At 46.5% G+C, this 15,673-nt stretch overlaps 1 protein-coding gene across 1 annotated transcript; it reads left to right on the top strand.

The window, feature by feature from the left end:
* The first annotated feature begins 12,988 nt into the window (after positions 1-12,988).
* On the top strand, positions 12,989-14,786 carry LOC135783404 (uncharacterized). The gene is made up of 5 exons (XM_065294081.1): positions 12,989-13,212; positions 13,569-13,662; positions 13,761-13,848; positions 14,214-14,381; positions 14,517-14,786. Exons 1-5 carry the CDS (start codon positions 13,179-13,181, stop codon positions 14,784-14,786), a joined length of 654 nt encoding a protein of 217 aa, XP_065150153.1. The 5' UTR covers positions 12,989-13,178.
* The last annotated feature ends 887 nt before the right edge of the window (positions 14,787-15,673 follow it).

Genomic DNA, 15,673 nt, shown 5'->3' with positions numbered 1-15,673 from the left:
CCCCCCAATTTTAGTCCTTCATCTGGCCGTGGCCCCCTGGAGGGCAGAACTGAAATTAGTTTTAACTTTCCCTTTCCCCAGTCCCCCCCCCTATATTTTAATTATTTAATTCAATAAAAAGAACATTTTATATTTACTTGTGCTCGTTGTTGTCTGGTCATTGGGTTGGTTTTGGGGACCTCCTCGAGGTGGAAGTTTAGAAGGGGCGTGGTTTTTACAACTAGTAGCCAGCCCCTGGCCGGTGACAGATTTTGGCGTAGTCGGCAGGATTCCACCTCGAGTTGAGTAACCGGACTAGCCCAATGACCGACAACGCAGGGCCCGCAGCCCAACCCCGTGCGGTGCCTGTCTTTATTGGCAGCCCTTGGGTCCAAAAGTATGGAGGGATAGAGTCGGGAATACGACTAACAGAATGGAAGGCCCAGTTGGAGTATTTAGCCGACCTGCAAAGCCTTAGTGTGGCCCAGCGGCTCCAGTTCGTGTTAAACTCCCTAGAGGGAGAAGCGCGGCGAGAAGTACAGGCCGCCCCTGAAGCTGTCCGAGCCAGTGCCCAAACTATATTCCAGTTCCTTACTGAGCAGTATGGTGACCACACCCCCGTAGCTGTCCTCCGTTCCCAATTCTTTAATAGCAAACAAGGCCCCCGACAACCCATTAGAGCTTTTGCCCTGAGACTGCGAGAGCAGTTCACCCGGCTACAGGCCCGTCGCGATCATGGATTGGGAGATGGAGAGACCTTGCTGCGCGATCAATTCCTTCTGGGGATGAAAGAGGGCCCCGTGAGACAGAGTTTGAGGGTCCAGTTTCGCAGGGACCCCGACCTCACATTTGAAGATCTGAGGAAGGAGGCGTTAGCCTTGGAGGGCGACGAGGTCGAGGTGAGTGAGACTCCAGTATGTGCAGCGGTCAACGAAAGCGTGCCACCACCACCAGAGCGCACGGATTGGAAGCAGGCCCTCAAAGTAGAGCTGTTGAAGGATGTCCGGGAGCAGATGTCAGAGTTATCCAAAACTCTCCTGGGAGAGCTGCGCCAAGGTAGGGCGCGGGAAGAGCCAAGGCCGGCACCCCGAGAGCGGGTGTACTCGGAGAGGAGCCGAGAGCCGCCGGGACGCCCAAGCCGCTATAATCGACCCCGTTTTGAATGGGATGACCAGGGACGACCAATTTGCAATCGTTGTGGTGAGCCCGGGCATTACAGTCGTCAGTGTGGACCTCGCAGGGCATCTGAAGGGGGTTTTTAGGACGACCGGCCACAGTGGGTCGTGTGGCCGGGACCCCTCGAGAAGACCCGGGAAGAAGGAACGGTTCAAGGCAACAGATGATCGGGCATAGCCCGGTGGCAGAAGTCAAAGTGTGTGGCAAGTGGATTCAGTGCCTGGTAGATACGGGCTCGCAGGTAACGATGTTTGCAGAAAGCCTCTCCAAGGAGATATTCGGACGGGAAGGAGTACAAGGAGCGGAGGCCCCCTGGTTGACATTGAAGGGCGCTAATGGCCTGGAAATCCCCTACATTGGCTATCGCCTAACGGATCTAGAAGTGCAAGGGGTAGTCGTCCCCCAAAAAGGTGTGGTCATTGTGGAGGATAGGTGTTTAGGCACCCACAGAGCCCTATTGGGCATGAACGTCCTCTCTGAGTGCTGGGAGGAGATATTCCGGGCTAGGCCTGGTCCAAGGATCTCACCGGCCGAGAGGCCCAAGTGGGAGCGCGTGGTGGCTGACTGCCGCCGGGTCCAAATGAATCAGGTGCGTAGAGATCGGGAGGAAGTGGGAAGAGTAATGTGTCGTTTTGCTTTGTCTATTCCCCCTAGGAGCGAAGCTATCGTCTGGGCAAGAGTGCCCCTTCGGGAAGCGAACCCCGAGGAGTGGGTGTTGGTAGAGCCACACACGGATTGTCCACAAGTGGAGGTAGCACGGGGACTAGCGGCGGTCTACCGGGGAAGGATCCCTGTGAGGGTGAGAAATGAGCACCCCTATGCAGTCCAACTATATCGACACCAACGACTGGCCCGGCTAACGACGGTCACGCCTCACCAGGTGAGAGAAGAAAGGGACGTTAGTTTTCGTCAGGTGTGCCCCACTGTGATCGAGGTGGCCCTGACCCAGATGGATGCCCCGGCGAGTAGCCAGGGGGGAGGCGTGCCGAAACATCTAGCGGGTGAGTCACTGCAAGGGGATGACCTGGGACAGGTACAGACGCAGAAACTGCAGGCACTTCTTCGGAAGTGGCAACATGTGTTTGCAAGGCACGATGAGGACTATGGGTGCACCCGGGTGGTGGAACACCACATCCCCACTGGGGATGCGGGGCCAAGCAGGGAGAGGTATCGACCGATCCCACCTACCTTATATGCGGAAGTACGTACCCTTCTGCAGGGCATGTTGAGCCGGGGCATCGTTAGAGAGAGTAGCAGCCCTTGGGCGGCCCCCATCGTGCTCGTACAAAAGAAGACAGGAGCCTGGAGGTTCTGTGTGGACTATCGCAAGCTGAACCTGGTAACAAAGAAAGATGCTTTCCCCTTACCACGAATCGAAGACTCCCTCGCTAGCCTCACGCAGTCAGCCTGGTATTCCACCTTAGATCTGGCCAGTGGATATTGGCAGGTGCAGGTGGCCGAGGTGGACCGGGAGAAGACGGCCTTCACGACCCCATTCGGATTGTTCGAGTGGGACCGGATGCCTTTCGGACTCTGCAACGCTCCAGCCACCTTCCAACGCTTGATGCAACGCTGCCTTGGAGGTCAGTTGATGGAGTCGGTATTGGTATATTTGGATGATGTGATTGTGTATTCCCCAGATTTCGATTCCCACCTCCGGCACCTAGAGGAAGTCTTTCGAGCCATGGAAAGATACGGGCTGAAACTGCAGCCGGACAAATGCCACCTGTTGCGGCGAGAAGTGAAGTTCCTGGGCCATGTGGTCAGTGCAGCGGGGGTGGCCGTGGACCCCGAGAAAGTCTCCGCCGTAAAGGAGTGGAATGCGCCCAAGACTGTGAGGCAAGTACGATCTTTTCTGGGATTCGTGGGATATTACAGACGGTTTATTAAAGATTTCTCCAAGATTGCCAAGCCCCTTAACCAGTTGCTGGTTGGCACAGGACGAAGCCGGGGCCGTGGATCGCCCTCGATTAACTGGGGTGATGATTGTGAGAGGGCTTTTCAGAGGCTAAAGCAGGAGTTGTTACAGGCCCCCATCTTGGCGTATGCTGACTTTTCTAAACCCTTTGTCTTGTATACAGACGCAAGTAACCTGGGATTGGGGGCGGTATTGGCCCAACGACAAGAAGGAGCTGAGCGGGTGATCGCCTATGCGAGCCGAAGCCTCCATCCGGCAGAGAGGAACGATGCCAACTATAGTTCCTTTAAGCTGGAACTGCTGGCCCTGAAGTGGGCCTTAAGCGAAAAGTTCAAGGACTACCTTTGGGGAGCTGAGGTAACGATTATTACAGACAATAACCCTCTAGTGCATTTACAGACGGCGAAGTTGGGGGCTGTGGAACAGCGATGGGTGGCTCAGCTGGCCAACTTCAACTACAAGTTGCAGTATCGGCCCGGGCGAGAGCATACGAACGCAGACGTCCTTTCAAGATTGCCGGAGGCAAAGAACCCCAGATGCCAGGGGGATCAAAGGGAGGATAGCCACGAGGAGGGCTACATGATAGGGGTCGTGGAAGCACCAGGAGGCCAGAAGGAGGCCGTGCCAGGGAACTGGGGGTGGGACCCCCGCCGATGGATAGAGAGGCAAGCTCAGGACCAGGATGTGCGCCAAGTGAAGGCGTGGGTGGAGCAGGGCCAACGGCCCACGCCGGCTGAAAGATTAGCCCAGACGGAGACGGGGAAAAAGTTATTGGGACAGTGGGAGAAGCTAGAGCTACAGGAGGGGGTGCTTTGCCGGAAAACCTGCGACCCGAAATTGGGAGAAGAAGTGTGCCAGATTGTGGTGCCCGCCGACCAGGTAAATGCATTAGTCTCAGTCTACCATGACCAGTTGGGGCACCAGGGACAGGAGAGAACTGTATCCCTACTACGTAGATTCTTCTACTGGCCGGGGCTGGAGGCGTCTGTGCACAACCTAATTCAAGCTTGCCCCCGGTGCATGTTGTTCAAGTCTAGACGAGAGGCCCGAGCACCGATGGTACCCATCCATGCGAAAGCCCCCCTCCACATAATGGCCATGGATTTTCTGACGCTGGGCCGCCCTCAGGACCGTTATCAAAACATCCTGGTCATCACCGATCTGTTTACTAAATACGCCTGGGCAGTTCCAACGCTTGATCAGACAGCCAATACCACCGCCACAGCCCTATGGCGCCATGTTTTTCAGACGTTTGGATGCCCCGAGTTCCTGCACTCCGACCAAGGGGCGAATTTTGAGTCCAAGGTGATCCGTGAGTTGTGCCAGTTGTATGGATGCACGAAGACCCACACAACGTCGTATCACCCCCAGGGAAATGGAGCCTGCGAGAGGTTTAATCAGACCCTATTGGGGTTACTGGGGACCTTGGACCAACAGCAGCAGAGAGATTGGGTGAGTGCTCTACCGAACCTTTTGCAAGCATATAATAACAGTGTTCATAGCACAACGGGGTATGCCCCTACTTACCTGATGTTCGGCAGGCACGTGCGAATGCCCACTGACCTGGTCTTGGGGGTGGCAGCGGACCAGGAAGAAGTGAGTGTAACGGAGTGGGTGGGGCGCCATCACCAGCGCTTACACTTCGCATATGAACAGGTGTCGAGGAGAATACAGACGGCAGGAGAAAGGAACAAACGGCTGTATGATCGGACTGCCCGAGATGCCCCCCTGTTACCAGGTGAGAGAGTCCTGGCGAGAGATAACCGGCGGCAGGGAAAGGGGAAGCTGAGCGACCGCTGGGAGGCGATCCCGTATGTGGTCTGCAAGCAGCAGAGGCCGGGACAACCGGTGTATACCATCCGACCCGAGGGAAAACCTGGCCCCGAACGTGTGGTACACCGTAATATGCTTCGCCCTTGTCCGAACTACCCCGAGGCCGTGACAGAAGGGCCCGCCGAGCCAGTACCGGAGGCCCCCTGGTTGGAAGGATGGGCTGTGGTACCAGGGAGACCCATGGTAGCGCTACCCCCGGCCGCCCAGAGACAGCCAGAGGTGGCACCAGAGCCAGTTGAACCCCCAGTGGCCCAGAGGCAACCAGAGGTGGCACCAGAGCCCGTCGAGCCCCCAGCGGCCCAGATGCAGCCTGAGCTGGCACCTGAGCCGGTTGAGCCCCCGGCGGCCCGGATACAACCAGAGGCAGTACCTGGGCTAGCCGAGCCCGATTCACCCGTAAGGCGCTCCCAACGAGAGAGTCGAGGACGCCCCCCTGCCCGGTACGGGGAGTGGACAACGCCGAGGCATTCTAGGGACTAGAATGTATTGGTGGGGGAGGATGTCACAGGAGTGACGATCTTTGAGGCGGAACCAAAAATTGGGAAGTTTTGGTTCCGCCCGGAAGTTTCCGCCCGGACCGGAAAGAGCAAACACCGGACATCCGGTGGCGTCGCGAACGCGGAAATCAGCTAAACTACACACAGCTGGGAGCGATTAAGGAGAGCGCCGGGTGATTGGAGGAGAACAGCACCCAGGGAGTATAAAAGGACAAGGCAAAACACAGTCTGGGCTGATGTTATCCACCGATGTGTTGGTGTGTGTTGTAGTGCCGAGTTGAGCTCGCCTAAATACGCTATATTCGGATTATTGTACTGCTCTCTCTCCCCGTATGGATTATAGATCGATGGAAAGGAGGACATCGAAGACCTTAAAGGTGAAGTACTAGTCGGACTCTGACATTGTTTGAGGGAAACGGAAGGAGAGGAAAACTTACCACTGTGAGTACATATCTGTGGGAAAAGTGGTGTTTGTGGCTGGAGAACGCCCTGTCTAGCTGCCTGAGTTACTGTTGACAGGAAAACAACCTAGGACGAAGAAAGATAGAGATTGTGAGTAAACAAAACCTTGAAGTGAATGTTGATATACATATCGGATTGATTCATTGTTTGAGTGTTCTTAAGAGAGCGATCGAGTGGCCCTACCCCTGGACCAGCGTGGTGGGTGAGCCGAAGGTTTCTGTGGGAAAGCAGCTACAGCAATAACCGCAAACAAACGCTAGGCCATCTACCATCTCCCTATTTCTCGCCCAGAGCGACGTGGAAGAGGACGGGTGTCTATTGTGTGCACTGAGCGTGGTGGGGTGAGTCTTTGGAACTTTTCACTTGAAGTGGTGCTGTGTAATGCCGTGTATTGCAGTGTGAGTGCTGTGTCTTGTGTGACGAAATCCCGTTCCCAGTCACTCGTCCCGGGACGGTGAAGAGGAAAGAACGGCGCTAGAGAAACCTGTATAATACTGCTGTAGTGTGTTTTCAGTTCCACAGAATTACAGAGTGGCGGCGAAGAACTGGGCGAGTAGCAGTGTGTGTGAGTACTGTACCTATTATTGTCAACTTACCTGTGTTTTGTTATCATCACAGAGTAGAGGCAGGAGAGATCCGCCGGCCCGAGGTCTCGACGAAAGGGCGCCCCGGTCCAGTTTCGATTGACCAACGGGTCTCGAGGAACGGGCAGCGTTCGACCCGGTGTGCCGGCGTGGTTCTCGCCCCTCTGTTCATCAACGAGTTCGCCGAGAGGGTCCTGGCCCCCGGCGTCCCAGTACAAACCATTGCTTCACCGCCGCATTGCAGAAACTAGCCAGCGTAAGCCGCGACCCCTGTAAATCTCTATGTATCTTGTTACGTCTGCTGATTGACAGGAAAGCGAGTGAGTTGTGAGAACTGTGGAGAGAAAGAGAGAGCCAACGTGAACACAGAGAGATTGAGCTTTGGAGAGAGCCATACCTACCTGACAGCTGTAATCAGCACAGAGGTGAGCGACGTCTTGAGAACGATTCATTGTGTCCTTGTATCCTAGCAGCCATCTGTGGAGAGAAAGAGAGCCAACGTGAACACTGAGAGATTGAGCTTTGGAGAGAGCCATACCTACCTGACAGCTGTAATCAGCACAGAGGTGAGCGACGTCTTGAGAACGATTCATTGTGTCCTTGTATCCTAGCAGCCATCTGTGGAGAGAAAGAGAGCCAACGTGAACACTGAGAGATTGAGCTTTGGAGAGAGCCATACCTACCTGAAAGCTGTAATCAGCGCAGAGGTGAGCGACGTCTTTGAGAACGATTCATTGTGTCCTTGTATCCTAGCAGCCATCTGTGGAGAGAAAGAGAGCCAACGTGAACACTGAGAGATTGAGCTTTGGAGAGAGCCATACCTACCTGACAGCTGTAATCAGCACAGAGGTGAGCGACGTCTTGAGAACGATTCATTGTGTCCTTGTATCCTAGCAGCCATCTGTGGAGAGAAAGAGAGCCAACGTGAACACTGAGAGATTGAGCTTTGGAGAGAGCCATACCTACCTGACAGCTGTAATCAGCACAGAGGTGAGCGACGTCTTGAGAATGATTCATTGTGTCCTTGTATCCTAGCAGCCATCTGTGGAGAGAAAGAGAGCCATCGTGAACACTGAGAGATTGAGCTTTGGAGAGAGCCATACCTACCTGACAGCTGTAATCAGCACAGAGGTGAGCGACGTCTTGAGAACGATTCATTGTGTCCTTGTATCCTAGCAGCTATCTGTGGAGAGAAAGAGAGAGCCAACGTGAACACTGAGAGATTGAGCTTTGGAGAGAGCCATACCTACCTGCCAGCTGTAATCAGCGCAGAGGTGAGCGACGCTTTGAGAACGATTCATTGTGTCCCTGTATTCTAGCAGCCACCTGTGGAGAGAAAGAGAGAACCAACGTGAGCATCGAAATATTGAACTGTGGAAGGAGAATAGGGAAGGCGAGTGAATCAACGAGCAAGGACCTGTGGAAAGTAGGGGTGCACCGCAGTGCCCCGAGTCAAGGTACGACAACAGAGAAAGACCCATACCAGCACTCATCGTGTTTTTATTCTGCCTCCAGGAAGGAAGAGGAGCGCGCCACGAGTAGAGGGAAACCGAGGCAGGAGCCCGTTCCCCCCACGTACGACCCCCCAATTTTAGTCCTTCATCTGGCCGTGGCCCCCTGGAGGGCAGAACTGAAATTAGTTTTAACTTTCCCTTTCCCCAGTCCCCCCCCCTATATTTTAATTATTTAATTCAATAAAAAGAACATTTTATATTTACTTGTGCTCGTTGTTGTCTGGTCATTGGGTTGGTTTTGGGGACCTCCTCGAGGTGGAAGTTTAGAAGGGGCGTGGTTTTTACAACTAGTAGCCAGCCCCTGGCCGGTGACAGGCTGCTGAATGATTTTGTCCATTCGACTCATTAGCTATCATCACTCCTTTAGCCCCACTGTTGGACTCAAGCTTTTGATCTACTTTGCAGTTGCCATCCATGTCTTTTTTAGCCAGATCACAGTGTTGTTTTGACAGTAAGGACTAACCAGGCCATGCTAACCAGCCAAACCATGACTACTTAGTTCAGACATCATTATTAGTTGGGACAGCTTTGGGGAATATCATTGATGGCATTAATTCACAGATGGCATCTCATTCATCTCTTGTTTTCAAAGTGTCATTTCTCTGTGTTCTCATTACATCCTCCTGATACTTCATGGCTTTCTTTCCTTTCAGTTCCTCAATAAAGCTGATGGTCTTTGGTTTATTCTGCCTACCTTGGTTCAGTCCATGTGGTCTTCGTGCATGGTTTTATAGTCTGTCCTGCCCTGGGCAGTTTTTCACTGGTGTCACAGGTGTTATCATATGAACCTGGCCCGGGGTTTGCTATCGGTGAAAAGCAAACTGGATGAATACCCAGATGATCATCCTTTCTTAGAGCTCCAGGAATTTTCTCTAAAGCTACCAAGGTTATTAATTCCAAATAAATGGTAGTTTGTGACCCTGGGGTGATTTTATGTGTCTGGCGCACAAGGATGCACAACACATGAAATTCACAAAGCAGCCAAAGTTTGTTGCATTTTGGTTAGAAAGTCCTCCAACAGTTCCAAACAGCTCTGCACACCAGATTTATTTTCTCTGGGGTTAATCGCAAAAAGAATCAAACTTTTCACCGTAATCCCCAGAGTATATTTTTTGTTAACTTTCTGACTCCTGTCGATGAAGAATTTTAGCAAAAGAACAAATCTCTGTGCGAGGTAAGAACCATTTTCCAATTATGGTCCATAATACTTATTTGTGCTCCAATGGCCATTTAAATTAAAAGCACCTTGAGAGACTTTTTCAAAAGCACACATGCTGTGCTTCGGTCACCAATTTTCATCCCGCAATGACCGATTCCCATTTGCCTGCAATTGGCAACTCTATGCCTCCCTGTGCCACACATAAAAAAGTGACTGAAGTCTACATTTACCTCCGTGCCATTTGGCTACATCAACTTTCTTCTCATTACATCTGTTCTTTAGATGTACACTGCAGCTGTGGACTGTATTGATGTGGTGGACCTGCTTGAGTTTGGGTCAAAGACTGCACCTGTGCGTTTGATCGGTACAAAACCATGGCAGATGGTAGGAACTGTGTAAGGTGCTAAAACTAGCATGAGGTGGTTACTGAAGGTCTTTCAGGCTGTTGCTTATTATATTCGATTTATGAGTGGTCTGAACGTTTTGTCGTTCTGGGCATTTTCAGGGAATTACCCACAGTAGCTTCTGTTTGTGCTGTAGGCTGCTGAATAATTGTCCTTCTTGTCTCATTAGTTGTCATCACTTCTTTAGCCCCATTGCTGGACCCCAGGCACTGTATCCATATATGATGTGTGGAGTTGGCAAACCAGTGTTGCTGTCTGCTTTCATCACGCGTAAACTTGATCACATGGTTTCGTTTAGCAAGGTCCTTGTTAAACAGTATGGACAAATACATTACAGATAGTGGCTACCAAAAGTGATGTCAATAAACAATGGCTGAAAGGGACATTCCAATTTTTCGAAAATATGCTAATTTCCAGCTCCCCTAGAGTTAAACATGTCATTCTTACCGTTTTGGAATCCATTCAGCTGATCTCCGGGTCTGTCGGTAGCACTTTTAGCATAGCTTAGCAAAATCCAATGTGATGTAACATGGCGGCAGGAGGCGAAGTGATATTACGCAGTGCCCGAAAATAGTCCCCTGCTATTTAAAGTAACCAAGGGGACTATTTTCAGGCACTGCGTAAAATCATTGCGCCTGCTGCAGCCATGTTATGGCAGCAAAGTCCTTGATTGTTACTCCAGAATGAGAGTATAGCCTAGCCATATCGGCCTAGAAAATCGCAACTTTTCATTTTCTGTCGGTCTTAGTACACGATTTAACTACAGAAGAGTCAAGTTTTAAATAGGAAAAAATATTGAAACTTTTTAGTTATTTTTTAGCGCAATTCTAATGGTCTAATCAGATTCAATGGATTGTGCTAAGCTATGCTTAAAGTGCTAGCGCCAGACCTGGAGATCGGCTGAATGGATTACAAAGCGGTAAGAATAAAATGTTTTACTCTAGGGGAGTTGGAAAATGAGCATATTTTTAAAAAAGTGGAGTGTCCCTTTAAGGCTTGGCCAAACTAAAATATTTAAAACTGTGAGAGACCACAAACATGATAATAAAACGGTGACAACCTTAAAGTCGTCATGAAATGGAAGCAGCCCAATAACCCAATATTCCTTTTTTTAAGTTTTAAATTTCAATTTCATGACTATTTTCACAATTGTATTCCTATAGTGTATGTGCTGCTATAATGACATCCCACCAAACACCAACAGATTCCCTTCACAAACAACAAGAGTCTCCACTGAGAACAACGATGAAACATTACTTCACAGTAAACAAACGTGGCAAATGATGAACATAAACTAATGGCATTAATACTATGTAAACTCCTATTTATTTACATCTCTGATGTCCAACTTACTTTCAACATTGTTTGTCCTTGGGGTCCCGCCACACAATAGGATTTCTGATCATAAATATGTTGAATATTTACTATTTGCGAGTATCCCCGATGTGCTTCCGAGCTGATTTTAACACACCACATAAGATAATCGATACAACCACCAAGATGATTGGGTCTTTACCTAGGATTGTTGGGGGAATGAAATCGCCACAAATCCGGTTTGCTAATCTTCTAGTGTGCAAATGCCTTAAAGCCCCCTTGAACCGGAAGTCCAGTCGACTTAACATATGGGTTGTGATGTATTTAGGTGAAACTAAACATCACCAGAGGAAAATAGTGGCCATGGCTTGCGTTTTCCACTGTGCTTTGATTGGATATAGAAAACTAGGCGTTTTATTCAGAAACAGAACTGGCAGCAGAGTGACAGTTGGAGGGGGCGGAGTTAACGGATGCTCCTGCCCCTTACAAAAATTAACCATGGTTTTATTGTGGTAGTAACCATGGTTTTTTGGTGTATTGATTACTATCAGCAAAACCATGTTTTTACTACACTAACCATGGTTTTCAGGTTTTAACTGTAGTAAAACCATGGTTAATTTTCGTAAGGGGCCCCAAACGTCTAACTGTTGTTATCTGAGAATGATCGCCACAAGTGGCCGAAAGTTCATTTGCAGATTTTGATTGAAGTTTATGAGGGCACAAGAATAAAAAAAAAACTTACAAAGATACATGTTAAGTGTTTATAATAAACACTGCAATATTACATTAACTCTTTCACCGCCATTGACGAGTTATCTCATCAATTAAGAGAAAATGCTTCCCTGAAAATGACCAGATTTTACGGAAATCCGTATTTCCACTATAATGCACTAGGTGGCGCTCTTACCCAACTTATAAAACACTGAAACATCCAAAAACATTAAAGTGACACTTTGTAGTTTTCCAACCTTCATAACATATTTTTAAGACCCTTGTGATGGTACATTGACTTAAAATATATTGAATGACGGGGTCTGTATCGCTTTTACTCGTACTTTTAAACTTGGGGTTTCGCGTAGTAACTCAAGCACAAAAAAAACTACAAAAATCTGCTTTACGGCATACGTCACTTCCTCCACTTCCTCAAATTCGGACGTGAGAGCGCAACTATTTATTTTCCTGTTGTTTTTGTCATGGCCGATGCAGCAACTAAGAAAAAGAAACCCAAGGTTTTGTTTGAGACCAGAAAGAGAAAACGGGAGTGTGACAGAATAAAAAGAAGAAAGAGAATCAATATTGGGCCAGCGTTTGCTCGCTGGTGTGAACTAAAGAAGGAGGAGGGGTTTCCGACCGATGCTGACTGGGCCCTCATGCTCTTGGACTAGTAAGTAATGTTAAATTGCTTGCATATTTAAATCCTGTCTCTTTTTTACGTGAATTTTACAGGAGGCTACTTGGGGAGTTTAGATAGAGAGGCTTATATCACGTGACATTGTGGCGCCGTGGTGGCGTCATTGACCTAGCACACGGGCAAGCTGGGTTTGATTCCCCTTTAAGGCAATATTTTTTAAAATATAAACTTTAACCAAGCGACCACCGTTACAACTGGCTTGTCAACGTGAGCTACGCGATCATTTGGCGTTTGAAAAAAATAAAACCCATGAAATTATATTCATATGACATGCTGGAAGGCACACTTTGTGACCTAAAGAGTTGTCTTCTTTTCCTTTGCGACAGTGCTGCGGCGCTTAAGGCCTCTAGGGGCGCTAGATGTGAAAAATACATGTGATACAGTCAAATACAGTGGCCAAAAAGTTCCATGGTGTGCCTTTAAAAACTTTGCATGTTTTGATCTTTGTTCTGTATCTGATCTCTAACAAAAGTCCTTTACAAAAATGTAATAATCTAAGCTTTTTTGTAAAATTTTGTATTTTTGAAGAAACCTTCCAATATTTCACAGGTGATAAATTTTTTGGGTATAAAAAGCAGAGGGTCAGCTTTTTCATTTGATATATTGCATGTTTTAATATATAAAGAACATTTTCTGGAAGACATTAAACTTTTGTGAAAATCCTAGAAAAGGCTGGCAACTTTATTTTAAAAAATAAGAATTGTCAGTTTTGATTTTATTGGAACTTTAAGGCCCAATCCCAATTCTACCACTTACCCCTTCCCCTTACCCCTTCCCCTTTGTTTCGCGCGTTCACGTGAAGGGGTAGGGGTGTCTCAATTCTCGTTTGGCTGGAGGGGAAGGGGGAGGGGGAAGGGCCAGGTAGCCCTTCAAACGAAGATTTTTCGGGAGCACACTTCAGACGAAGGGTTATAATCAATTTCCAACATGGCCGAACGAGCGAACAGAGAAACCCATAAATGTAAGTATTTTTTGACATTAAAACGTATTTTAATATCAAATAATCACTTGTTTTATGTTGCCTTTAATCTTGTGTTCATGTATACGGTTATATTCTCCGAAAAAAGATTTGTAAAAATCGCTATGAAAAAGTTCGCTAATGTTATTGACTTTGTGATAGTTACATAACATAATTTTAATATTTTATTAATACCCGCGGTGATTTGACAACATACAAGTCCGGTGGCAGGTAACTTGTTTTTGCAGCATGCCTTATTAATGCATTGTTTTTATGTGGTTACGTCCATAAATATGTGTACATACAAAGGTGCATTCAGTTTTCGTGCTTATTCATCAGTTATGTTCTGTATCAACCAGGGACACCTGAGGAAACACGAAGGCTCATACGTTTTCGTGCTGAAAACGAGCAGCGCTTCTTGCGATCGAAATACACTGCAAAACAACTTTGGGAGTGAGTTATCTGTTAAACGTTTATGTTGCTTGTGCCTGATCAATGTTACTGTGACGTATGTGCACTTCATTACTGTTCATTTTGGTTAAATGGTACAGGACACTTATAAAAGACTTGGGTTTGGAGGGAAAGGTGACTGGCCAACAGGCATCAAAGAAGTGGGAAAATTTAAAGAAGAAATACAAGGTAAGCAATGTTGTCTATGAAAATCGATAACAGAATAAGATTAATTAGTGAACTACATTACATTAATTAATTAATGTTTATTAAATTAATAATGAACTGAATTTATACAAAAGTTAATACATTAACTAATGTTCAAGTAATAAACCTTATTGTAAAGTGTTACCTGAAAATCTTACACAATCTAGGCAGTCCATTTCAGTACATGTTTTGTATTATTATAAAATGCACACACACACATTCGAGAAGAATTTCTTATAATTGTCTTTTTCATAGAATTACTACTGTAAAATGTAGTGAAATATAAAATAGTAAAGACATTTTCACTATTATATTATTATGAATATTCTGCTTGTGTCTTCCTTCAGGACCTTAAAACACCAAAAACTGGCTCTGGAACAGATGCTGGAGAGGTAACTGCTTCTTCGTGGCAGTATTTTGAAGAAATGCATGAGGTGTTGGGTTCCAGGCCTTCTATAGATCCTCCTGTGGTGGTTTCTTCATTCACTGATGAGGAACAAATAACACTCACCATGGTAATGTTTTAAATAAAATTATGTAATCTTGCTATTTTGGTTGTCAGTAATATGATCATTGTTGTTTTGATGATACCGTACCTAATGACTTATTATGCATTTATGTACTTGCGTATATCATTTTTTTTCTGCTAGGAAAGTGTTGACTTCAGTGAAATTCCTGCTGTCAGCACCACTGGACCACTGCCAAATACATCAGAAGAGACAGCCTCTTCTAGCACAGCATCCTCCATGATGGTAGCAAGCCCCCCAACTCCATCTCCCAAAAAAAGGAAAAGAAAAAGTAATCCAATTTTAGATTTTTTAACTGAAGAGTCCATCAAGGAACAGAAACGCCACGAAGAGAGTGAGGCCAAAACTGTGAGGTTTTTGGATCTATTTGAAAAAATGATAGACAAATTATAGTTGTCTTTTATACCCGTTTACATTTTGCACAGTTCTTTAAAAGTTCTTAGTTTACAAATTTGCACTAATGTTTCCTTGCATAATCCCATGTTGTTCTGTTGTTTACATTGTTTCTGAAATTTTAATTTTGTATATGCTGTTTTATACGTTATGATTATTTAAAGATTCTTTTTATTTATTAAAGTGCAATATTTTGGTTTGTTATGACTTGCACATTCTCCTACCTCCTTAAAAAGATTTTGATATATTTGAGTCAATAAAAAGCTATATTGTTGTTGTTTATCAAATAAAGGTGTTTGTGTTTCAATATCAGTACATACCTGGAAACAGACAAATACCATTTGATATGTATGAAAACACTTTATTGCAAACAATAGACAGATAGAAAATGTCAAAATAACATCTATAATACATCAACAACTATTAAAACAGTTTTATAATAGGCAACTTTACATTTATTTATATATATATATATATATAATTAATAATAAAATTATTAAATTTATTGCAAACAATACACATTTAAATGTCAAAATTACATATACTATAATACAACAACTACTATAAAAACAGTTTTAAAATAGGCAACTTTACATATATATTATAAAAAGAACTGTATGAAACAAATGTATAAACTGTATGAAAAGTACAACTGTATTTCTGGATGTTCACAGGGCTCACACAATGCCTGAAACTAGGGCAGCCAGTCTGTCCCTTGTTGCATTTCCAGATGTTTCATTGGGTGCCAGGTATTCGCGGGGAGGGTGGCAGTCCAAATTGTCCCTTGAAATGTCAGCATCAGGTTCAAGCATGTCTCCATTATCTAAACATACATTGTGCAAAAATGCACAGGATGCAATGACCTGGGGAGCAAATGTAGGTTTGAC

This window comes from Paramisgurnus dabryanus, chromosome 2 (genome assembly GCF_030506205.2).
Source record: "Paramisgurnus dabryanus chromosome 2, PD_genome_1.1, whole genome shotgun sequence".
NCBI lineage: Eukaryota > Metazoa > Chordata > Actinopteri > Cypriniformes > Cobitidae > Paramisgurnus > Paramisgurnus dabryanus.
Note: the sequence above shows the minus strand (reverse complement) of the source record. Positions and strands in the feature narration are given on the sequence as shown.